This window comes from Tauraco erythrolophus, chromosome Z (assembly GCF_009769465.1).
Source record: "Tauraco erythrolophus isolate bTauEry1 chromosome Z, bTauEry1.pri, whole genome shotgun sequence".
In the NCBI taxonomy this organism is placed as follows: domain Eukaryota; kingdom Metazoa; phylum Chordata; class Aves; order Musophagiformes; family Musophagidae; genus Tauraco; species Tauraco erythrolophus.
This window is the reverse complement of record NC_141496.1, coordinates 3,127,749-3,153,556: the sequence shown is the minus strand read 5'-3', so window position 1 is coordinate 3,153,556 and position 25,808 is coordinate 3,127,749. Positions and strand designations below refer to the sequence as shown.

The following is a 25,808-nucleotide window of genomic DNA, read 5'->3' as shown; positions in this document are numbered from 1 at the left end:
TGAAAAGAAATAATCTGGAGCGGGGAAAAAAAAAGGAGAAAAAAAGCTACAGCTTTGGATGGGGAAAACATGAAAGACCTCTGAAACTAAGAAAACAAGAGTCAGAGAGTGGGAGACAAATTGAGCAGATTAGCAGAGGAAGGTCAGATTGAGCTATAAAACAGAAAAAAGGAGTAAGGATTGAACTACTCCCAACCCAAATCACAAGTGAGCTTCTCAAGGAGAAAAATTTTCAATTACCTGAATGTTTAAAAACATTCCACATGCACCGAGTACAGAATTACTTGAGGGCTAAAGTGCTGCTCAACATAATTTATTTGAAGCTTGGAAATTTAAACACTCTGAATCTTTTAGTCTCATTCTCCTAGTTCAGAAGTATAGTGCAAATAAACTGAACAGCACACAAATACAAAACACTACCTGGTGATGGGAAAAAAAACAGTTCCATGGATCAAAAAATTTGATGATGAATCTTCTCAAACAATTCAGCAAGCCTCCGTGCTGTTCCTTCTCTCTGCTCTCATATACATGCCAAATGTACTATGGTTCTCAATTTTGAAGAACTAAATACAAGCCCTAAACACCGAAACCATGTTATGCAAATACTCCTTAAACAAAAGAATTTTACAATGCCTGCGCGAACACCACAAACCTATTTGCAAAAAACTCCTTTAAATAGCAAGCTCTAAAAATATTTTCCTTTTGAAACCTGACATTGAGTTAAAACCATACCTTAATTCCTACACATGTAAGGAACGCTTCTTAGTTTTGACCTATTTTTTAACAGATTACAGCAAAAGGGAGAGTGCTATGGCACGAGAACTCTACTCATGTACTGGATAAGGTGCCTGCACAGACACTTCCAAGCAGAGGACCTGAACTGCTCACCTGCCTGAATGGTCACACAAGAGGTCGAGACCCCACCTGGAATAATGCCTTCAGCTCTGGAGTCCCCAGCACAAGAAGGACATGGAGCTGCTGGAGCAAGTCCAGAGGAGGCCACAAAGATGATCCGAGGGCTGGAGAACCTCTGCTACGGAAACAGGCTGAGAGAGTTGGGGCTGTTCAGCCTGGAGAAGAGAAGGCTCTGGGGAGACCTTCCAGCAGCCTTCCAGTACCTAAAGGGGCTACAGGAAAGCTGGAGAGGGACTTTTTACAAGGACGTGTAGTGACAGGACAAGGGACAATGGATTTAAACTGAAAGAGGGGAGATTTAAATTGGATATAAGGAAGAAATTTCTCACTCAGAGGGTGCTGAGGCACTGGACCAGGTTGCCCAGAGAAGCTGTGGATGCCCCATCCCTGGAAGTGTTCCAGGCCAGGTTGGATGGGGCTTTGAGCAACCTGGTGTAGTGAAGGGTGTCCCTGCCCATGGCAGGCAGGCTGGAACTAGATGATCTTTGAGGTCCCTTCCAACCCAAACCATTCTGTGATTCTATGGTTCTATGAAAACAAATGCACTGTGCTGCAATATAACCACTGATAGTCCCACACTGGGGGACTGGATGCGAGTGAGCGCAGCAGGGGCAGTCCACCAGCCTTTCTGTGGGCGATGGAGAAGTGCTCTGTAAGCACTCAAAGAACCAGGCCCTGGGAGAAATCCATTTAGCATGACTAAGCGTAGAAAAATCACTAAGTCCCCAAATGCACATGTCTGCTGAAGAGCCCTTGAGGCACCCTGCGTTTGAATTATCCAAGCGCTAATGGGTAATGGCACATAAATAGAAATAAAGAGAGAGAACAGCCGTGGAGAACTCCATGGGCTATCCAGAGCAGCTGACTCCACAGAGGGACACTGCTCTTGCTTACTTGAGCACAACTCTGATGCCTGGGAAACATCTGGGATCCCAGGTAATAGAAGCTAAGCAATTAAGATATCAAATTGCTAAGGAGAAAATAAGAACGCACTTTATATCTCTCTTTCTAATCTCATAAAGAGAAGAGTGACATTAACTTCTGCTGAATAAAGCTTTGCTATATTTACTATTAGGTCCACCTAGCTTGCAGAGATGATGTGAAACCGAGAGACTTAGGGTGTGCAGTCTCCAAAAAGGTCGTGTATGCAAATAAAATGGTTTGTATGTGCATCACTGATGGACTCACCCAAGTGTGTTTAAAGGATCAGGGAACTTAACGGGCTTCTCCCAGGTAGCAAAAGGTCCTTGTGAGGCTGGTATTGCCATGTTCTGGCTTTGCTGCTTTGTGATCGGACTGTTTTTTGACTTAAAGCCTTCTCAAAAATGTAAGTTTATGTCCCCTTGGAAACAGGCTGTGTGCCTCAGCTGCTTGCTATTTCAGAGCAAATCTAAAGCACCACAAATGATTTTAATGCAAACTGGGTAAACAAATTATTTCTATCCCATCTTCCTGTTAAACAGTAAGCATTACAGATTGTTGTTTTAATTCTAAAGTCCTAAACTTTATCATAATGAATGAAGTACTTTAAGACATCTTCAGTTCACAGCAAAAGCTTCTCATTAATTTTAAAGAACATTCTTTTATCTGCCACCACTTACGTATGAACAGATATCTACAAACGCATGTGCTATAAAGATATTCCAAATTCTGTCTCCTAAAGAAACTTCCTTATTAATAAAAGTAGAAAAACACGCAGTCATCACATACCTGTGACAAGAGCAAATTCAGGAGTAACTTAGAACAATTAATTGAGGCTTTGCATTAACAAACAGGATTTCCTGTTAAAACGGAATCAAAAAGAGACTAGAAAAAACATGGAAGCAAGGAATTTGATGTGATGAGACAAAAGTAAATATTTACAAAAGCTGAGAGTTTAATTTGCAGAGAGTGGGAAATGTATATTTCAACCGAAGGCACAAATCGTTAGGCAGCTCATGGCCACTTTCAATGAATGTTAGGAAACTAATGCTCCTACCACTAGAGAAGTAAAAGGAACAGAAAGCTGTAAAATCCTTCCGTTGTGTCTTGGAACAGATAATCTCATTACCCTTTTGTCTGGCATGCCAAATAACGTCCTCGTAATTCCATTTAAAGGATAGAGTCAGGCAGGGATGGGGAGCACCTCCTAGAAACAACATCTTCCTAACTCCACATCGTATTAAAGTATAAACTCAATAACCAGACTGTGATCTACTACAGATGTAACTCACCAACCAAATCTGCTGTATATTTCTCTGAGAGAGTGGCAAGTGGCAAACTAAATTTAGGAAGGCTTAGAGTTCTGGGGGAAAATGTATGCAGTCCAGAATAAACAGAACACATGTTTGTAAAGCTCAGACTAATTATAAGGTTTACTCCAAGATAAATATCCGTGAATCTGCCTTAAGTGTCTCAAGGCATTAATGTAATTCCTTTCAATGTTCCCTGTGTAAGTCCTGATAATATTTTATAAGAATATTGAATAGGCAGAGTCCACAATATTTCCATTTCACCCACTTGCTCTTAACTCAATAGGATAATCATTTTATAGTTGCTAAGAGAAGACATTTGCCTTGAATTAGGACAAAACTCTGAGGGTGAGAATCAGAGGAAATTGCTGGTGAAAGCGGTCTGAGCAAAACTCCCACCCAAAAACCCGAAGACAGACTCCAAACAATGAAACAACAAAAAGAAAATTAGAGACATCACTGCTGTGCAACCTAAGGTCCAAATCCTTATCCTTTGAGCAGCTTTTATTTGGTATGGTTTTGCTCAAAAGCACTGGGTGTGCATGTAGATATGTATTTGTATCTATTTGGGTCACTGCTACACTTATAAAGAGAATTGTGGTGCTTCTCTGACAGGAAAAAAATCTGGATCCACGTTAGTAGTTATTGGTCTCATTCCACACGCAGAATGGTATGTGCATTGCTAACAGCCCTCCTCAGGCTAAGACTCAAGTCTTGGACCGTGCTTCCATCACCAAGAGTCCTCACCACCAGCACCAGACAGAACTGGTCACTGCATTCTCCTTTGAACCTTGGAAATAACATCATGGCTTTGACCTAACTTCATAAAACTGAGTTTCAACATTGAAGCAGTAGAGCAAGAAACAAGCTGCTAGGAGCACACGTTATCATGCTGTAGACAGGTAATATTAGTTTGTCCTTACGCCTTTGTTTCCTCTTCCCCACTTTTCTGCTTCTTCAGAGCCCTTTCCTAAAGGTGTCTCTGCCATTCTTGCTCCACAGGAATGAGTTTTATTGTCTTCCTCAGGCGCTGACCTTCAATTCAGTCAGGTGTCCTTCCTCATCAGATCCCACTCCCTCCACAGCGATCCTAGCAGCGTTCCGCTAACAGTCATGGAAAGCATCCACGTGCCTCTCCTGAATCACTACAGTTAGTTTAATTACCCTACTGACATAAAACCTCGAACTTTAATGAATTGGAAACGTTTTTGGAGAAAATGAAGAAAAACAGTTGGAGGTATCAGGACTTTACAGTAAAGCTATTGCTAAGGACAGAAACAAGTGAAAATTCAAACCAGACATAGGTCTCACCACTAAGATGTGCTCCCAAACATGCCCTTAGATGCAAGGACTGTCTCTTGCACAACAATGAGGTCATTTCTAAACTTCTAAAACCCCACAAAGAAAGAAAATCTGAAAGATCAGGCATTTGTGTCTGTAGATAACTTCCGTAACTGTTCATAATGGCTAGCAATTTTTTTCAAATCCAAATCCGTAAATATTTTGTATTTTCTTTGTGACCATTTGTGAACCACTGAGAAACTGTTATGAGTGCCACGGGATCCACACAAAAAAAATCACTAATTAAGGAAATGGATATTTCAGGTTTTCCAGACAGAGTTTAGATGGCATGGGTTCAGGGTGCCCTGAGGCCACACAGGGAATAAAGACGATAAAAAAAGAGCAGTGAATAATACTACGTTCACTGAATGACACTGATTCAGAACAAAAAAAACAGTACATGGCCACTTAATTAGAGACTGGTTTTGCTTTTGAAACAAAGCTGCTGAATTAAAATTTCACAGACAGCCTTATTCTACTATTTCATAAACTTCGAATGAAATTCAATGTTCATCAGGGCAAATTTATTTTTTTATGTAATAAATGCGTAAAACATAATAAATGGACTTGATTTTATTACAACCTTCTTCAGCAGCGTACCTCCATCCATGCTGTGTTAGTGATTTTGGCTCAAAAATCGAGTTTTAACTGTATTTCTATCCACGGGGGGAAAAAAAAAGAGAGATATTTTGTGCTGCACTACTGAAAAGCTAAAGTCAGAGCAGCAGTTTGTTCCCTACACCTTCACCAGGCAGTTATTCAGAAGGATGTTACTTCTTGGTGCACAAACTGCAGATTCAATTTTTGTATCTAAGTTCTCCTACCTCCCACATCCCGAGAGAAAGGAGCTTGGTTTTGATCCAAAGGCATTCCCTCTCACCACATTTAAATAATTCTGTATTTGTGTGATTGATATTTGGAATGTAGGCCTGCCAAGGAATGTGCATTCAAAACAGCAAACACAGATTTCAAGGCAATTTTCAAATTTTACTTATGTATTCCCTTTTGAATAAATCATGTCGGACACGAAATACATCAAAAGGATTGTAGAGCTTTCTATTAAAAACGTATGATACTTCAACACAAACTCAAAATGCACCCTACAATATTTGATAGAACATAAATGTATGCACATATGTACAGATAAACACAACCTCCAAAAGAGATATGTGTTGGAAATTCTACTTTTGACTGCAAATAGCAGTGACATGCAGGTATACATTACTTTGAAAGAGAACGAAATACTTCAAGTTTTCATAGAGACATGAAGGTACTACCACTTGAAAAAGGAAAAATGGAAGAAAAATGCAGGATAAAGTCAAATAATGTAATATATTAAATACTTTTCAATGCCAAAACCAAGATTAAGTTTAATTCCCAGTACTAAACATTTCCTGTAAAAGTATAACAACAACATACTTTAAAAATAAATATCGCAAGTAAAATTGTCTACATCCTTCATTGTCAACATCAATCCCCTTTGTTGAATTTCTGTGGATTTATGTACCTAGATATAAACCTGCAAAATGCAGCCAGTCATAAATAATTTTTCTTTCCGAAGAAAAATTCATGTCAAAATAGATAGCAAATAAAAAAATAGGCCTTTTCATCCCTAAAAAAATATCCGTATCATTGAAAGAAAACATTTATCAAGAACACTGTTGGTTTTTTTTAAGAAAAGGATGTTAATATCCAGTCAGAACCCAACAGCAGTGGATGCTGAACAAAATAAGGTATAATGAAGCGTTTCATAAGAGTTCAGCTCACTATGGGAAAAGCTACAGTTAATGATCCACACGGAGGTTAATTCGGCTTTAGGAAGCCCCAGCCTGCCCTTGCCCAGTTCAGTACAAAAGCTGCGCCAAGGTCCTGGGAAGCCAGCCCATGACATTTCCTTAATTCCTGTTATTTGACTTTTTTTTGTCTTTATTTTCTTTATTTCTTTCCTCTTAGTAGCTAGAGCCCCTCAACAGCATCCATGCCCATTCTTAGGTATGCATTAGAAATAACACCAGACCCTTTCACCTGCTTCATCGCTGTGAACTGTCAAGCTGCCTTTCCTAACATCGCATCCTAAATTTGGAGAGTTCAGTGATTTTTCTCCCCTTCGCTCTACAGCTCTTAAAAAAAAAAAAAGTAAAAAGGGAAAAAGACCTGTGGGAATACAGAGCAAGGACCTGCGATCGTTACAAACCTTATCAAGAGCCCTTATGCAAGAGAAAGCAGACTTTATTTTAGGTGACACTTCAAAGTTATTGTTCTTTACTTTCTCAGTAGGAAAAAGGGCATTACTTCCTACATACACTGTCATCCTAAATTACCTTATTCACTGTGAACTTGTCACTCTAAAGAAAGGTTGTTTTGCAGCCTTCAGACAAACATACACAAGCCTCGGGATTGGTGGGACAACTGATACAGATTTGATTTCATGACTCATTTTAGCAAACTTGCAGTTGTGGAATATTTTTCCATCTTCAAAACCAACACGATAGATATTTAAGTCCCAGTCCCTCAAGTGGCACAGTAATTAAATATACATGGTTTTCAATTTATTTGGAAATTAACCTCATTCCCACAGAGAAAAAAGGTTGTGCTCTCGCACTTTATCTCACATTCAGTTTCACAAATCTATTCCCCTGTGTAATTCTCTCTGCCTCTATCAATTCAAATATCCTCCCAAATTCCTAAAAAAAAAAAAAAAAGCCCTCCCCAAAACGGACTTTTTTAAAAGATAAAATTCTGTGATGTTCTAGGTCACTCTGTGTTTTCCTCAAGCAAAGAACACACTTCCAAGAACAGAATTAGCACAATGATAAAAGCAAACACCAACAGTTTTCTATTCTATACTGTACAAAAAGTAAGCAGAACCCTGATGGGACGGCATGTTAATTGCCCTCCACCTTGGATTGGAGTTGGAGCATGGGACCAAATACAAACATATTACAACGGGATACAAAGACAGATATTCAGAAGAGACACAACATGGCTTTCAAGGCACATACAAATATCTTCTTGAATTTAAATTTATCCAGGTGACAACCCAAGGCATGCACAGATGAGTTTTTACAACCCTGCTGGCGTAATCTGGATTGATCTGTGGCCAAAACTACTCTGGATACTAAAGTATCTTGCAAACGTGACCAACTATACAAACAGCACAATGGCTCTCAGAAGAAAAATAAAGACAATCGTAATATTTTCAAATTGAGCCAAGTTGTGACAAACAGACGAAGTAGAAGCTCAATAAGTGGACAGGGAGGTGGCCTGAAACCTGACTGAACAGATGGACTCAGAAAGCTATGGTCAGCAGCTCGAAGTCCAGCTGGAGACCAGTCACAAGTGGTGTACCCCATCTGTTGATCCTGGGGACAATACTCTTTAACATTTTCATTAATGACCTGGTTGACGGGGCAGAGCACACCCTTGGCAAGTTTGCAGGTGATACAGGACTGGGAGGAGAAGCTGATGCAACAGATGGTTGTGCTGGGGGGACCCGGACAGGCTGGAGAAACAGGCCAACAGAAACCTCATGAAGCTCAACAAAGGGGAATATCAGATCCTCCACGTCAAGGGTCAACCAGCAGGACTTAGGGGTGGACATCAGAGTTGAATGTATGCCGGTAAAGCGTGGTCTGGAGAAGAAAAGATTCAAGGGGATCTCAGTGCGTACAAATATTTGATGGGAAGGTGTAAGGATGATGAAGCCAGACTCAGTGGTGCCCGGAGAAAGGAAAAGAGGAATTGGGTACAAATTGAAACACAGGAAATTGCATTTAAGCATAAGGCAAAAAACCCCAAGTTGCCCAGAGAGTTTGTGGAGTCACCATCCTTAGAGATACTAAAAATCAACTGGACACAGACCTGGGCAACCAGCTCTACAATCTCCAGAGGTCCCTTCCAGCCTCAGCTATCTGCTAACTCCCTGAAATCTCCGTGAGCATAGCTAAACATTTATCACAGTTGCAACAAACAACAAAATGCAAGGACAACTGCCTGCTGAAAAATAACAACAGATCTATGCAGAAACTGTGGCAAAACCACAATTGCACTACAAAGTGCTTTGGGAAACACAGGAAATATATTTTAGAATAAAATCCTGCAGTAGCAAGAAGATGGCTTGGTGATTAATTAAAAGAATGTAGCCTTAGAAGAATTTGATTTCATTTATTTATTTTTAGTTGTTTTTTTTTTATAATCACCAATTTTTAATTCCTGCTGGGTGAACCCCACATTGAAAGCCATTCCAAGGACTTCCATCTTTTTGCACTATGGAGGAAAGTAAAATACCTACATTGAATTACCTTAAAACTGTTCTGCAAAACTGAGAGTAATCACAAGAGTTCACAGTAAAACTCTAAGAAAGCACAGCTCTTTGTAGGACTGTGCACTACCACACACATACCAAGAGCTTTGTTGGTGTTTTAGCAGTCGGTAGAGGTTCCTCTGACCCTCACTTGTCAGAGGAAGACCACGAAGCTGGACTGCACTTCAGTCTATGCAAGCTTACAAACCATAAGGGTTGAATTTTCACCAACAGGAAGTCAAAAATCCTATCACACTATTCCTGACACTAAAACTGGCTTGATGGGTCAATTCCCTTGGAGGTACCTTATTTTATCCTATCTATGAAATTGCATTTCCCTCTTTCATAAAGTGTCCTGATAACTAAGAAGGAACATGGATGAGCTGTGATACTGCACATAATGCACCTAGAAGTATTTAAAGTAATGAGGCAGGGACATTAAATGGAAATTTTAAAACCTTCATTCATTAGTGTACATGTATGGAACGAGTTTTCAGCTAGGCTGACGCCCCAGAAAACTTTTCCAGCATTTAGAAGAAAAGCCAAACGCTAATCACTGTCCTGGAGGTTATACTGGGGCTGCAGGATTAGTCATCTTTGGAAACCAGTTGTGGTTGCTCTTATTTTCCTCTCCCACTGCTTTTTCTGATCCGTGGCTGGTGCAGTGGGAGCATTCCCATCAATGTTTTCTCACAAACTCAGCTTACAAATACAAGGGAACAAAAACACTTTGGAATAGCTCACAGCTCTCAGCCCCTACATCCTGCTGCAGAGTGGGGATCCAAAACCTCCTTACACAACTTAAATCAATCCTTTGGAGGATTGGAATAAAAAGCTGACTAATTTTACTCCCTACCCCCCTTTTTTTTTTTTTCCCCCACCTCTGCGTTTCTTGGTCAAATAAGCTGTGGTGAGGAACAGCGATACCAAAATGTGAGAAGAAATGACAGCTCTTGTAGTTTGATGTTCTCATTAGAAGTTGGAAATGAAAAGAACAGAAGAAATAGTTCTTACAGCATTACTAATTTTGCAAACCTGAAATGTTTGGGGTCATTTAGATCAGTATGAATGGATCTGGATGCCAGTTTCCAAGTCTTTAGCAGCTACACCTCTGTTAAGCAGGTCAGCAATATTCCCTGTTCCCTCCATCCAGCTGCTTTCCTCCCCGTTCTGCCCGGGGGCTGTGCAGTCTCTGTGTCCCACCAGGGAGCCAGGCCAGGCCTGTGGGACTCAGCAACTCAACTGTTGTTGTAATGTGCTTACAATATCTCACTGGTGGCTCTTGCCTCTTTGCTGGAGAATCGCTAATTTAAATTGAATGGATGGACAGCTGAGAGACCACCAAGAACCACTCCAGAGGAGAACCATGAGAACGAAACTTCTAATCACTTATTTTGTTAATCCAATAGTAAAGATTTTTTTTTTTTTTTTTTTTTTGTTAACAAAAGGACTTTTCCATACTCATGCTACTTGGAGCTGCAATTAATTAGCAAAATGAAAACTCTCAGGTACCTTCACTAAGCAGTTCTACCCTGTGGCTCCCGTGCAGAACATCTCTGCAGCACACACTACAACATCTGCTTTGAGACAGTTTGGGCTTACTGGAAAAAATGTGGATTTTACTATATAAGGTTTATCGCTTGGACTCATCACTTTTAAACTAACATACCATTAAGTATCCTGAAGTCAGCCAGTACATGTAGAGCAACTAGGTGTGCTTGCACAATCAGCTCAAAATCAGCAGACTACTCAGCCACACATCTTATGCAGGATATTCCACTAACCAAATTACATCTCCAGTGAAAGCCACCTAGGATGTTAAGGGTACACTGTGAGGTTTTCTTTTTTTTGTTTGTTGTTTTTTTCTTGTTTAACTGCACTATTGATTCTTGGGTTTATTGATTAAAAATTAGTGCTGAACTAAAATTTTATATATTTTATGGAGTGGGATACTTTGCATCCAACCTTAAAAGCCAATGTCTTGTTTCATAGAATCATAGAATTGTTAGGGCTGGAAGGGACCTTCAAAGGTCATCTAGTCCAAGCCCCCTGCAAGGAACAGGGATATCTCCAACTAGATCAGGTTGCTCAGGGCCTCGTCCAACCTGGCCTTGAACGTCTCCAGGGATGGAGCATCCACCACCTCTCTGGGCAACCTGTTCCAGTGTTCTACAACTCTCATGGTAAAAAATTTTTTCCTAATATCCAACCTGAATCTACGTCCCTCTATTTTAAAACCATTACCCCTTGTCCTATCACAACAGGCCCTCCTGAACAGCCTCTCCCCATCTTTCTTGTAGGCCCCCTTGAGGTACTGGAAGACCGCTATAAGGTCACCCCGGAGCCTCCTCTTCTCCAGGCTGAAGAGCCCCAACTCTTTCAGCCTGTCCTCATAGGAAAGGTGCTCCAGCCCTCTTATCATCTCTCTTGTTGCTTCTGTTCTTTGGAGTCCTATGCCAAAACTTCATTCATCACTACTGTTCATATGCATGACTTGAATCCCTTAATCACCTGTATCTCTGTCCCCAAGAGATATCTGCAGAGTTATTTGCTCCACCATTCCTCTGGGGTACTTTGAATCATTTCCTGCCCAAACTTTGCAAAGCTCTTTGAAATATTTTAGCACTTAAGGCACTATCCAGTTCCAGACAGACACCCAGATTTCTCTCCAAACATCCACACATATGGATTAAACATTTAGTTCTCAATTCATTGCAAGATGTAGATATTCCTCACTATTCAAAAGGGAAAAAAAAAGAAGTATACATTTTGATGCTTAACTTCAGGCATTCTAGTTGGAATATCTTAATCACTAATTATCAGTTGTGGTAATTGTAGCTGCAGTTAGTACTTTCCACTAGTTTAATCTGAACATAATGAGTGCTGGAATCACAGCTACAGTCTGTTGACTTGCAACAAGAGCTCGTAGAATCACAGAACGGTTTGGGTTGGAAGGAACCTCAAAGATTATCTAGTTCCAACCCCCCTGCCATGGGCAGGGACACCCTCCACTACACCAGGTTGCCCAAAACTACACCAGGTCGCCCAAAACTACAGCAGGTTGCCGAAAAGCATCCACTTTAAGTAAAAAGTGAAAAGTTAAAGACTTTACTTTTACTCTTGCTGAAGAGGACTTCTGCATAAGCCAAAATGTAGCTTTGGTGAGAATCTGTGCTTCAATTTGACAATTTGGAAGATGTTTTGAATCAGTAACATACACTTTTTATTTTCTAAGTGAATAATCTTCTATATTTAGGCAGTAATTACACATTTTACTAAGTTGCCTTCACTAGCCAAAGTTCATGCAATGCTGTCTGGGAAACCAAAACATGTAACAGTGCATCACCAAGATGGACAAAACAAAGCATGCCCACACTGCACCCCATGCTGCCAGTGACCATGACTTATCAAAGCTGCTGGAGAGGTGATGTTCTGCACCCCAGGAAAGTCAGCAAATACTGCAGAGGAGCTGAACCTCAGTAAGGCCCTCTGAGGGCAGAAGATTGGCTTACATGACCACAAATCCCTTCTGCTTTCAGCTATAAGCTATTAAACTATGTTCAGTCTGACATACATTTTATTAGCATTCTCCTGAACTCTTCAGGCAAGCTATAGAATATTTCTCTTTTCAGTCTCCAAATAGCTTATTTACTACTTATAAAAGAGTAAGACATTCTCCCCAATCCTGATTAATTGCCAGACATTACATATTAATTGAAAACCCCCAGATCCTGAACATACTGCCACAATGGGGACGTGTGAAAGTAATTTTGTACCAATTTCATCTCATGGGAACATGAGCTCGTAAGTATTCAATTAAAAATAATTCTATCCGATCAAGATGTGTTTTAGTTTCACATGCTAATGTGGTAGAATGCATCTAGGTCATGTCTGTGGTAAGTTTTTACCAGGGTGCGAGGAATAAAGACTATCATATAGAAAGAACATAGTCCTTGCAATTTTCCCTTTTCAATTTTTTTTTTTTTTTTTTTTTTTTTTTTTTTGTGCATGAGAAATAAGCATTTTGACAAACTGTGCTGTTTTTGTGCTATTTGGGTCAGATCACCTAGAGCATACTACCTGGGAAAACAATGTTTGTAGTGGGAAAATTCTGAAGTAAAATGCAGGTTTTTAAAGAAATCTGTACAAGAAACAAAAAACCAAAATCCTGCATGGCAATTTGCCTGTAACTCCTATTTTTAATGCCAAAAGGAGTCACTTTTATCAGCTTGTCTGACACAAGCCATAGGAATGCCCTCAGCTACTTCCTCCTCCAAGGCCAATAGCTGTGGCTGGACTTGGACGTATCTTTCAGGAAAAAACCCAATCTCATCTAAAAATTCCAATCTTGGGAAATCCAGAGCCCTTGTTAAACTATTCCAGTGAATCATCCACCACGTAAAAAAATATGAACCAGTCTCAATCGGTTTTGCTTCTATTTCCACCTACTGGAGAGCATTATTACTTCTGCATACAAAAGGGTTCTTTATTAAATAATTTATTTACCCTTAATCTCACAAATAGTTTCAAAGTAAACTTCTAAAACTGCCCTAGAGTACCTCCAAGCCCTTTCCAAGTCAATGCTACCTGGACCTCTTATCCTGAAATCGTGACCTACATGCATGAAATTCTACTGGCTCTATGAAAATACACCTTGCTTGCACCAGGCTTAGATGGTTACTTGATGATGTCAGCAATCCTTCCCCTTCATTGATCACTCCTTCCCTAAAAACGAGTCTCAATACATTATATTAAATAGGGTAGGACCTGATGAACCAATGCATGATGGTTTTCACTAGGCATGCACCCACTTGATAAGTATCCAGTTAAACTGCATTTTGAGACGTACAAGCCAGGCAGTTTTTCACCCACCGAATACCCACAGCATTGATTTTATATCTCACTGGTTTCTTGATTGATATGCTGTGTGGTACAAAGACAAATAGTTTCTTATAGAATTATTTATAAACAATTCCCCTCTGCCAAGTCGCTCAATGTCGAGTGTAAAGTGATCCTTCCACAACAAAAAACCCCAACCCTTCAATGAAATTATCAGCAGCTGACTAAAAATCACAATCAAAAAGCAATAAAACATTAAATTATATTCATTCAACAGACTGCCGACAATTTTTTTTTTAAATTCTGTTGTGTTTTTTTTTTTTTCCCCCCAAAGGAAAATAAATAAATGAACTACATTTCGGGGAAACGTTCCACACCATCACAGCACCCAAATAAAAAGTCTCATGTCCTGACCTGTGATCCCAGATCAGGAACTGAGTCCACACAAAACACTTGAGCAGAAGCTCAGAGATAGACTTTTCATAACAACTGTTTTTATGGAACCAGCCTGCATCCTCAAAGAAATATTCACGTCGCATGACTGTATCCTTTTTCCTCGCCCATTTTTACTTATTCTTGGTTTACGTTAATGAAATTTTGTCAGCTGTTCCATGGTCTAACTAGGACTGAAGTTTAAAATGCATGTACTATAACCACTGAAATCAATGATTATTACAGCAACCTACAGCCCTGGGTTTGCATTGAAAATAAAAAGTAAAACAATGAACATTAAATCCATTACAAAACAGACCACCTTTGAGTCTTTAGGTTAAACACTGGTAATTGCAACAGCTGCAATTTGTCAGTGTACAGGTGATCATGTTAAGATCATGTTAATTTTGTGACAATTGTTAATTGTCACAAAAGAGCATAATCTTCAGCTTCTACATTAAAAAATTATTAGGCACTGGCACAGGTTGCCCAGAGAAGCTGTGGCTGTCCCACCCCTGGAAGTGTTCAAGGCCAGGCTGGATGAGGCTTTGGGCAACCTGGTGTAGTGGAGGGTGTCCCTGCCCATGGCAGGGGGGTTGGAACTAGATGATCTTTAAGGTCCCTTCCAGCCCAAACCGTTCTGTGATTCTATGATGGATGAATAATGCCATTGTCTCAATAACAAGAAAATCTTCCCAACCAACTCATAATTATACTCTGTGATCATAGAAACGTAAACTTTTAAACTAAGTTATTTACCATTCCAAAACCAGTTTGCTTTAGTGATAAATGAAGTGAAGCTTCTTCTCACCTGTGATGGGTCCAGAATCTGCCATTTTCATTATTCTACTAACAATGTCTAATCCTATGACATAAGCGGGGTTATTCATAAAACATGAAAAAAGCAAGCTATTGTTCAAACTCATAAAGACTTAAAAAGCCTTTTCAATCAGGTTCAATTACTACATCACAAATTGTCTTCCTTTTGCACAGATTTTTACTCAGTTACTTATCAATAAAGATTTTCAACAGGTCCTGTGACTGGGGCCCCTTATGAAAGAAAACTCAAGCATAATTTTCCAGCAGAGGTAAGATTTTGGTCACCTTTGGAAATTGTTTCATTCTCAACCGAGTTCATCCGCTTACACCAAATTAAAACAACATTTTTGTTTTCATACACCACTTTGGATGGAAGCCTACCTGCACTGACTTCACTCTGTTTGGATAACTTGTTTGCAGAGACAGCCATGTTTACCCAAGATGTGATTCCAAATAGACACCTTCGCATCTAAACGATCATTAAGTCAAAATAATAATGCTCATCTTATTATTTCTGTGTTTATATGTAGTCCCAACTACTAGATGTTTATATTACAACTGCTATTATTTCTGAACAATGCTTTGATTTTCTTTACATAGCGAGCACTTCCAGCATCAGCTCTCCCAGGTTAAGCTCGCAGTGAAGTAAGGATCAGTATTTGGTACTTCATTTTAAAATATCACACAGAGCACGTATCAGAAGTGACATAAACTATTTCAAAAGCTATAAATAACTGAGTGTTTTAACTGGAACAGTAAGAAAATAGAAAAGGACCAGTTTTCAGAAGGCTGAAGGGGCTCTTGGAGAGAACACCCAGATCTTCTGTCACGCAGCTTGTACACAAGCAAGGCTGATGTACTGACTATTTTACTCACATTAACTTAGGGTGAGATTTTTATATTAACTGCTTGAAGGTTGAATGTAAACAAATGCTTAAGATGATCTATAGAACCAGAGAAAAAGAATTCACACCAGTCAAAACCCATTTTAAACAATACTAATTGATGTGCCTCTTCGTGTTGCATTAATCCACACAAAAACCATTTAGCTCTCGTGAGACCCCACCTAGAATACTGTGTTCAGCTCTGGAGTCCTCATCACAAGAAGGACATGGAGCTGCTGGAGCCAGTGCAGAGGAGGCCACGAAGATGATCCGAGGGCTGGAGCACCTCTGCTATGGAGACAGGCTGAGAGAGTTGGGGCTGTTCAGCCTGGAGAAGAGAAGGCTCTGGGGTGATCTTATAGCAGCTTTCCAGTACCTAAAGGAGCTACAGGAAAGCTGGAGAGGGGCTTTGGACAAGGGTGTGTAGTGATAGGACAAGGGGCAATGGCTTTAAACTGAAGGAGGGCAGATTTAGATTGGATATAAGGAAGATATTTTTTACATTGAGGGTGGTGAGGCACTGGAACAGGTTGCCCAGAGAAGTTGTAGATGCCCCATCCCTGGAAGTGTTCACAGCCAGGATGGATGAGGCTTTGGGCAACCTGGTGTAGTGGAGGGTGTCCCTGTCCATGGCAGCGGGGTTAGAACTAGGTGATCTTTGAGGTCCCTTCCAACCCAAACCATTCTGTGATTCTATGATTCTATAAGGTTTAACAACAAACACATCTGCTCCATGTTTCTCCCCACCTTCCCATCACAAACTAAAGCCAAAGAAAATATGTCAGACTTGAAATGTTTAGCTGTTTTCAAGGATGATACTCTGACACCTCTCCTGCATGAGCTGGAGGACAGACCAGTAATCCGTATCATGACAAAGGACGGTCTATACAGATTCCTAGGATCTAGGATCCAGCCCCGATACCCCAGCACAGCTTGCACTCCAAACAAAAACGGAGCTGGCAACTGTATAATGAGTACAAGTTGGCTTTATGGAGTACTTCACCACCTCTTTGCAGCAACTGAAACATTTCTGGTAATTAGTGGTACTTTTCCAAGCCAACCTCCAAGGCCCTGATCCCACAAAGACTGCACATTCCTAAATTAATTTAATTGCATAATCCCATCAACTCTGATGGCATGGGAGGAGTATGGTTGCAAAGCTTATCCTCCACAGGCTTCAGACAATGAGCCAGAACACTTCTGAAAAGGAGTATTAAAGTCTTATTAGATATATTTTGCTGTTTAAACAAACCTAGCCTTAAGTAATAAAAGATATGCAAAATGGGTAAACTGTGCAAATTTGTCATCATATTTCCTTGTCTTTTTTTTTTCCTCTGGGAAAAAAAAACTTAAGTCCAATGAATCTATATAATTTTTCCTTTTGCTCTACTGCTTCACGAACATGTTTACTCAATTTCCTGCTTTCACACACACAACGTCAAGCTAGCTACGAAAATAAAACTGTCCTTAATTTGTCCAGCATCCCAAAACAAATCATTGCTTGTTAAGCTGCCTTTTGCTAGTTTTGTTTTCAAAACAATCTTCCTGAGATTGACTGCAGCCCAAAGAGGTTTAAAACAAAAAGGGAGCACACACCAGCATTAAAACGTCGACACGATGAACACACAATTCAAAAGGAAACCATCATGGTGAGAGTGGGAGAGTGTATTTCACATCACGGAGCAAGGTTACAGAAATTATCAATAACCAGCACAGCCACAACAGAATTATCAGACAGTAGGAATGACAGATTACAATCCCAGGCTCAATATTTACGCTATGCTAATGCACAGTTTAATGAAATCAGTATTATGTTTCCTCTTTTTTTTTTTTTTTTTTTTTTAAAAAAAAAAATCCACCAAGAGCAACTCTGGCACTAAATCCCAATTAAAGCTGTCTGGAGACCTCGTGCTGCAGGATGGGGGAATATATACCATTTCCCTTCCCCTCTCCCCCACTTTTACCACTGCTAGCTGTTCAGTAAGTGTGGGATGCAGTGTGCAGTGTATCTTACACAAGTCCATGGTAGCTTGAAAATATGAACAACATTGATCACCTACCAGCATAAAAGCACTTTTATAAGTGTTGTAAAGGACAAAAGTGGTTATTAACTACTACTGCTGAGTCACTGCCATCATTCCACAGTCACCTTCCTCTTTTCTCCTTTGTTTTACTTGTATTAATTCCCCCTTCCCACCTCCAAATTAAAGGTACAACTATTCACGTCCATCCTCATGTTTGCACACAAAATGTATCAAAACAGTAATAAAAATTTAAATCTATGGGATGGCAACATCATCTGGGGGGTATCAGGACAGCATTACAGACCAGCTGTGATGGGCTAAGTCTTATATTCTTCACCAGGAGTCCTGCAAAGAGGCCTGGATGAGTGGGTCATGATTTATAAATCACTGTAATTAATTATCCCCTGCCTTTAGAGACGAGATGGAATGCATCAATTACTAAGCAGGCTGTTCGTAGGGTAAAGCAGTGCAGTACTTCACGCAGGACAGGTGCACGGATTCACACAAAACCCACCTTTTTTGACACCTCCATTTATGCCACCGTATTTGATGCTATTTATAGACTCATGGGGGCAAGTTTCCTGAGCATGCACATCGGAAGGTGTTTCACTTTTCTAATCATGTGTTACCAGAACAACGATAATGGCTAAAAACTGCTATCTATATATTTTCCTAGCAGCAACTTCTATTTCAAATACTCTGCTCTCCTCGTATCTCATAAAAGGATAGCCTGAGATTTTAGAACCTCCCAGGCTGATCTACTCTAATATATCTCAACTGATGCGTAACTCCCATTTCAGAAAGTAATACCAGTAAACTATTTCTCCATCGGTTTCAATATAGGGACCAACTAGATGAACTTTTCACTCCAAAAACTTCACAAGCTTGTTATATGAAAATGCATATTAGCGTTATCAGCTCTTGTTTTCATCCTAAAAGCCACCTAAGAGATGGATCGTCTATGGATTAGCACTTAGTCTCCCAAGGATGATCTTGACAACTTGATGTTGTAGTGTTGCCATTGTACAGAATGACCAAAACTTAATTGAAACAAGCTAGAATAATTAAGCTATTTCTTTTATGTTTTCAGCATATCATTCCTACATGTAAAACATTCAATCTTAAACAAGATTTCGGTAAGTACTGACCTCATTTTTATTATTATTTTTTAAATCATGCCTTTGAAATCTTAGGGGTTTGCCTACTTAAATATCATACCACTGTTCCAAATTAATCTGGAGAACGCCCCTGGGACAGCTAGATTTTCATCTCCTCTCGAGATCTTTCAGTGTAGCTCTCCATCATTATGTACTACCATAAAATTTCTTTTGTACAAAAAGAGCCATTTCAGCTTGCATGCCATATTTTCTTCCCTTGACAATCAAGCTGGTTTTACTTATGTTTACTGTGTGGTCTACTGCTATTGTATGTCAGCTTACTGGGAAGCTGCGTTTCCACCCTGGATTCTTTCCGTGTTCTGATCAATTTTGTCACGTAATTTTTTCCTCATTTTCCTACAGCTTCTAGTATCTTGGTTAATATATTTAATTATCTGCAGAGTCAACAGTGAAACAGTAAAACTTAAATTTTTGCTTGGAGTAGTAGTTTTTATTCTTAAATAAATAGTAGAATTTATTCTTAAATTTCTACTATTTTACAGTTTCTATAGAACGTCTATAATTCTGCACCATGAACAAGGATTTTATGTTGTCATTTTTGGCTGATGTGTTCTCACACTTATTATCCCGTATAATCAAAACTGGTCAGGCATATCAAAAAAGGTAGCTCACTCTTAATTTGTCATTAAGTGCCATGACAATTTACTGAATTTGAAAGTTCTATCGTTCTCATTCTTGAAAAGCAATTTATATAGGCAATGTCACCAAAATAATGGGCATCAGGGAAGTATTAGACAGTTATATGTAAACCAACTTGTGTCTCTGCACTAATTCCAAACAAACTACATAAGTGCATGGAAGCTTTGTGAATCACAGCTTACGTTTTTATGTCACAGCTTTGGAAAAGGATTAAAATACTTTAACATAAAAAGCATTTAAAACTTCCAAAGGCCACACATTAATTACAGAAGTTGTAGTCTAAATTTAAAAACAAACAAACAAACAAACAAACAACAAAAAACAAACAGAAACAAGCCATTATTAGACTTCCACTGCTACCACACTTTCTAGGACATACATCAAGGATGCTATAAAGACACAAACCATTCCCTTTGCCATTCAAAGTTATTAACCAGTTCACTGAAAACATGCACAGATCAGTCACAGAGCATGCAGCATGCAGTAAATGGAGAGCAGAGGTTAATAACCTGGAAGCATAGGATCTGAGAATGTGAGAACAAGTTAAAGACAAGAGTTCCTCTCCATTGTCACTGAGGGTCGAGAAGCAATGCTGCAGCGTAGAGCAGTGAGAGTGGGGGAAATACAGTTTGTCCAAGACATATACATATCTCCGCAAGTGGCGGCAGGTATAACTGTAAGACAAGGGTAAAGGGAGAAAAAACAGAAAAAAAAAGAGGTATTTTCCTTCAAGAAAGCTAATTCACGGTTTAATGTCCTTGGTTTTTGCGCCAAGAGTCAATGGAAGATGCCAAGTAAGCAATGGAGCAATTTGACATAAAACAACAGTTTCAAAAGACAGACAGATCTCTTAGCCTGTGCCCGTACGCTGGTGTCACCACCACAGGGGGGACTTGCCAAGTGGCATGCGTTAGAGATGTGAGATTTTGAGCTTTTTTTTTTACCCACTCCCTCCACCACCTTCCCCCGCACCAACTTTTGTTGTTATTGTTGCTGATACCATGTTAAAAAAAGTTTTTTGCCTCTCTTAACTTGCCCTGAAAATATAAATTCAAAATTCCGACCCTGGTTTACAAAGTTTATCATTAAAAAAACCTGAGAGTGTTCACAAAACGTAACCAATTTTCACAGAAATGGACATCTCTTGGCAAGGGAAAAAACTCATACAGAATTCATCAGCGCAAACTGCTCTCACAGTCTGGAATTGCAGTGGTAGAGTATTCCTGCAGTTGAATATGCTCCTTGAACATGGTGCTCTATCATAATTGAGTTACACACTCAAGACCTGGTCAGTTTTTTCACGAAAAATGACAATCACTTCCAATAAAACATTTAGTATTCAGGCTAATCAACTCTGAATGCTCTAAAGTAAGAGATATTGCCTGTGCCTATTCACTGGATACCCTCCCACTCCTAATGGAAAGGAGAATAAACTAATTATTATGAAATTTTCATATGAAATCTATGAAATTAGAGTAGTTCAAATGCAACAAACTGCATGACTGGTAAACTATGAAGCACATACATCATACAACCTCAAATATTTATTATTATAGGTTTTGCATAGAAAATACTTCACTGCATAATGGTGAAGAAAGTGCCTTAAGCAGCCTAACACACGGTGAGACAGATAAGACAGTTCTTCACAAGTATCAAGATGCTTCGACCAGACTCTTTGCTGTCCCCATAGCAGCCTGGGTATCTCTCCAGTACAGACTGGGTGTTTCCAGTGCAGAGAGTGGAGACTAAGTGATTTGGGAAATTGAGTCTCCTGAGTTTGGCGTGAATTAACACCTGAACTCTAGGCTGTAACCTCTTCAACAAATCAAAAAAAAATATCATCACACAGCTTCATGGGTTGAAACACAGCCAATGGGTTATCTACCCCACTGTTTGCATTCCACAGGCTGATATGTCTCTATAATCCCTCTACTGGACACAGTCATGTGTGGCTAAAACACTCTTTCAGGAGACCAAATTATTCGACTACCTTGGGCAAAGAACAGGACAGAAAAGAGTGCCACTAACAGCTGATCCTTGGGTGCGATCAGTGGGGCTCTAAGCCTGAAACTTCATCAAAACCAATGTTTGCCATTGCTTTAGTCTGAATAGCATCCACTGCTGGGTTACAGTCAGTCACCCACCTTTGCTCTGGAAGCTGGGGAACACACAATCCCTTTGGGTACTTCATTTGCAGATATACTAGTTTTCAGGAGAGGATGCAGCTGCAAGGAGGCAATTTCTTAACCTCTTTTTTTTTTTTTTTTTTTTTTTTGACTACAGCATGTTTTGAGCAACACAGTCTATTTTTTTCACTGCACAGGCCAGAGATGGAGCCCATCCTGGGCGGATCTCCCCACACATGAGCCTGTCCTTCCAGCTACCCACAGAGGCCACAGAATTTTTTCTAAAACCAGAACGTTAGATTTGACTGATGGTGTGTCTGTGCATGTATTATTTATGTATTCTGCGTACCCTGAGGACCAAACTTCAGCTCGTGTGCTACCAAAATCCCACTTCAGAGAAAGATTATAATTCCCTTTTACAAAAACTAAAAGCCATCTGATCAACATTTTGAGTTCTGATAACAAAACATAACAGCGTCAACTTTGAATAGCTAAAAAGTAGAGTGCCAGGTTATGTAAGTCTGGGAAATAAGGGTGGGCTTGTGTTACCCAACCGAAAAAAATACATGTATTATTATGTAACAATAAGCTTTCACTTTTTTTTTAATGCAATGAAAATAAAAAAAACTTCTCTAATGCCTTCTCACGACACAAATATTACCATAGCTATATTCTTTAGAAATTTAAATCTATTAAAGAAAAAAAAATTCCAGATGCTCCATTAAACTTCAAGTTATCAACATTCTTTGTCTTTCATAGCCATGGCTATGAAATCCAAAAATTTTCAGATCCAAACCAACAGAGGTTAGCATCAGTATTTTGGAGACTAAAGCAACAGGATCCTTTCTGTACGGTAGTCATTCATCTCTCACCTCGGATCAGCTGTGATTCCCTGAGATTCTAGAATACAAACTGGGGAAATGTACGTGAACGTGGAAATCCAAGGACGTCTTTTAATACAAGTGAAGATGCTCAAAACCGAGGCGTCAATTCAAAGCACCAAATTCAATCCTTCTGAAGTCAGAAAGTGGCATTCAGAAGACTCCAAGGGTTTACTCCCACAAGCAGCTTTTTGTGAGTTTCTTGGTTTTTTTTTTCACTTTCTCTACTACACATAGCAGATGGAGAATTGAAAGAGATGAAAATAGAAAATACCTAAATCAACAAAGACAAAGCTCGTTCGCTGTCCATGAATAACACCTATTTTGGAATAAAAATAATACCTAAAATAATCAAATACTAGAAGAGACAGCATAGAGAACCTGAATCTTTAAAGAGACTTGTAAACTACATACTGCTTGAGAATATCTTCTACTTAAGTTTCTGGCATCCATGAAAAGGTTTCTTTCCCTGATCCTGGCATTGTCTAATCTTTCCCAGCAGTCGGTATAAAATGAGAAGGCAGGGAGGAAGCTTCAGTACTGGCTGGGCAAATAAGATGGAAAAAGGAAAAGGGAAAAAGAAAGGAAAAAGGAAAAAGGAAAAAGGAAAAAGAAAAAAGGAAAAAGGAAAAAGGAAAAAGGAAAAGAAAAAGAAATACCAAGAGACAAAAAACCCCGACAACCCAAACAAAACACATCAGTCAGCTACATCACTCTTTTAGAAAAAGAAAAAAAAATAAAGTAAATTTGCTTAAGGGGAAAATTGCTCTTCTTTGTAAGTCTCCCCCACTTCTGCAGTTGTCCTTCTGCTGTCACCCTGCAAGGACAGTCTGTTCTCATAGATCTTCAGAGGTGGATGCCTACACTCGACTGCCATCAGGACACTCTCAACTGCTTATACCAATTTCCTGTAATCCTGGTGCTCTGGTCCTCTCCTCCCGAGAGCTTTTTGGACCTGCCTGAACCAGCAGCAGTTAAAATGAATGCTCTCATCACCATCTGACCTCAGAGAGGGCAGAGACCCTTCCTGTACACGTTGTTCACTGCCTGCCACATAGGCACGTGTAGGGGAAACGTTATCATTTTTACATATCTATAAAAATTAACCAAATACATCTATATTTATTTGTAATTTAGTGCAGATTTGATGAAGATAAAGAAAGGTTTCCTTTCCATAGAGCCTGGACAATCCCGATCAGTAAAGGTATTCTGATGACAGCAGTTAAATAAGAGCATCAAAGAAACACTTGAAAATTATTGGGAGTTTGATGTCTAGAGCCACCAGGGAGGGGGAGGTTAACTGTGAGCTGAACTGCCACCTCCAAGGACCCTGTGTGAAACACACAGACAACCAAAACCAACAAACAAATGAGACTTCGCTAAAGATTATTCCAAATCTGCTGTTTCTCATATTTGTCTGAAGAAAATTCAACATCCTAAACGGTCATTGCAATTGTTTTTTGGCTTAAGGGATCACATCACTTCTGATTTTTACCTCCAACTCCACGTAATTTAAGAGGTGTACAGAAGACTACAGACTAAACACTTAGCAAAAATAAAAGCTGAAAAATCAGAAGTGCTGAAATTCATTATATGCTTACACTGATTTTTTCATCCAAAACTTTACAGACAGACTTAAACGAGACAGCAGCACTAAGAGAAACAAGTAAATCCACTTATGTCCTTATTTATTTAAACCAGAAAGTTGGTATTTTCTCTGCTGAAGTCAACTGCAATTTCAAAATAAATATATCAAAGAGAAAAACAAACAGCACCAGGCCAACATCTTTTTAACACCACAGAAATTAGGCTAATTGGGAAGGGTATAGAAAAGCAGTATAAAAACAGTATTCACTAACCCCTCTACAAAACCAACCTAGTCTGAAACAGCATATACATGATTCAAAATAAAAATTCCCCGTGCTAATGTTTAAGTAATTGTAATTCATAATCTCCCTCTCGGTGCACGCCACGCCAGATCTTATGAAGGCTATAAATCTTTAATGTTATTGAGAAAAAGCAAAGTCTTGAAGATGTACATGTCACATGTATTAGCTCAGAGAAACTAGATTAATCTGCAGCCATAAGAAAAAAGCCAATTCTGCTAAGCCTGCTTAAATATTTAGGTCATATTGTTTCTGCAGCAGAATTTGAAAAACGCACAGCAAATAACATCTTTCGCTGAGTTTGAAGACTTAATCACTAGACTTTGAAACAGGAGTTATGCTACAACATGACTCTATGTGAAAGCCAATACAAAAGCCTTTTTTTTTTAAAAAAAAAAACAACAATGAAAGTATAAGCTAATTAAACTAGCACATATTAGTCAGCACCCTAAACTGTATACATTCAGGGAGAATGTTGTGACATGCCATGAGCATTTTACTACTGTTCACGTTAGATAACTTACGTTCTGGGAAGTCCTATTAGTCATTACTTTTATGTTCCCAAAGTCATATCCAACCAAAATACATTCTAGACTCACTAAACACTACATAGATGATGACAACAACTTGTTAAATCACTCTGTGAGAACAGCTAATTTATTCTCTGTCTAAAATATCACCAATTAGTGCCATTTCATACAGGGTAAACAGCAGAAATGCAAACCAACAAAAGCCTGTCTGCCTTCGTGTCAACGGTAAAATACATCATACATATCCTGAAATACTAGCATTTTGGACAAAAGTTTTCACTTCTGTTTAGTGCTCTGCCGCTGATGACATGATGAAACGTGGTACTGATGAGTACCTAAGTTAAGTATTTGGTTTCTGGTAGCAAGACTGCTGTGAAAGACTGACGTGCATATGTCCATGGAAAGGTGGTCTGGGGTTCTTTGGGGTGAGTTTCTGCCACTGCATTGTTAGCACAGTTACGCTGCCTAAGATAAAATAAAAGTTGGTACTGTGATGCAGGAGATTGCCCTGACCTTTACCATACTAGAAAACTTAAAACAATTCCTCTTTTTTTAGACAGTTTCAATTTATTTAGTTACTATTATTCTTACCTTAGAGTCATAATTAAAGTTAAAAGGGACCTTAGGATGTTTCTAGCCCAACCTCCTGCTTAAAGCAGGGTCAACACTGAATTCAGACCAGACCAGGGTTTTGTCCACTTTGGTCTTGAAAGCCTCCAGGGACAACTGCTCTGGGCTGCCACGTCAATGCTTCCCTGACCATAAAAAATTGTCTTCTTC

The 25,808-nt window shown here is 39.4% G+C and overlaps 1 protein-coding gene across 3 annotated transcripts in view; it reads right to left on the bottom strand.

The window, feature by feature from the left end:
- Positions 1 to 25,808, bottom strand: part of DYM (dymeclin) — a 243,806-nt gene that overhangs the window by 80,369 nt on the left and 137,629 nt on the right. The window contains exon 14 of one of the 3 annotated variants that reach the window (XM_086628989.1): positions 20,115 to 20,279. The exons of the other annotated variants lie outside the window; for them this stretch is intronic. Within the exon in view, the coding sequence (XP_086485115.1) occupies positions 20,115 to 20,279 (165 nt within the window). The remainder of the gene's footprint in view (positions 1 to 20,114; positions 20,280 to 25,808) is intronic. 3 annotated transcript variants of the gene reach the window in all.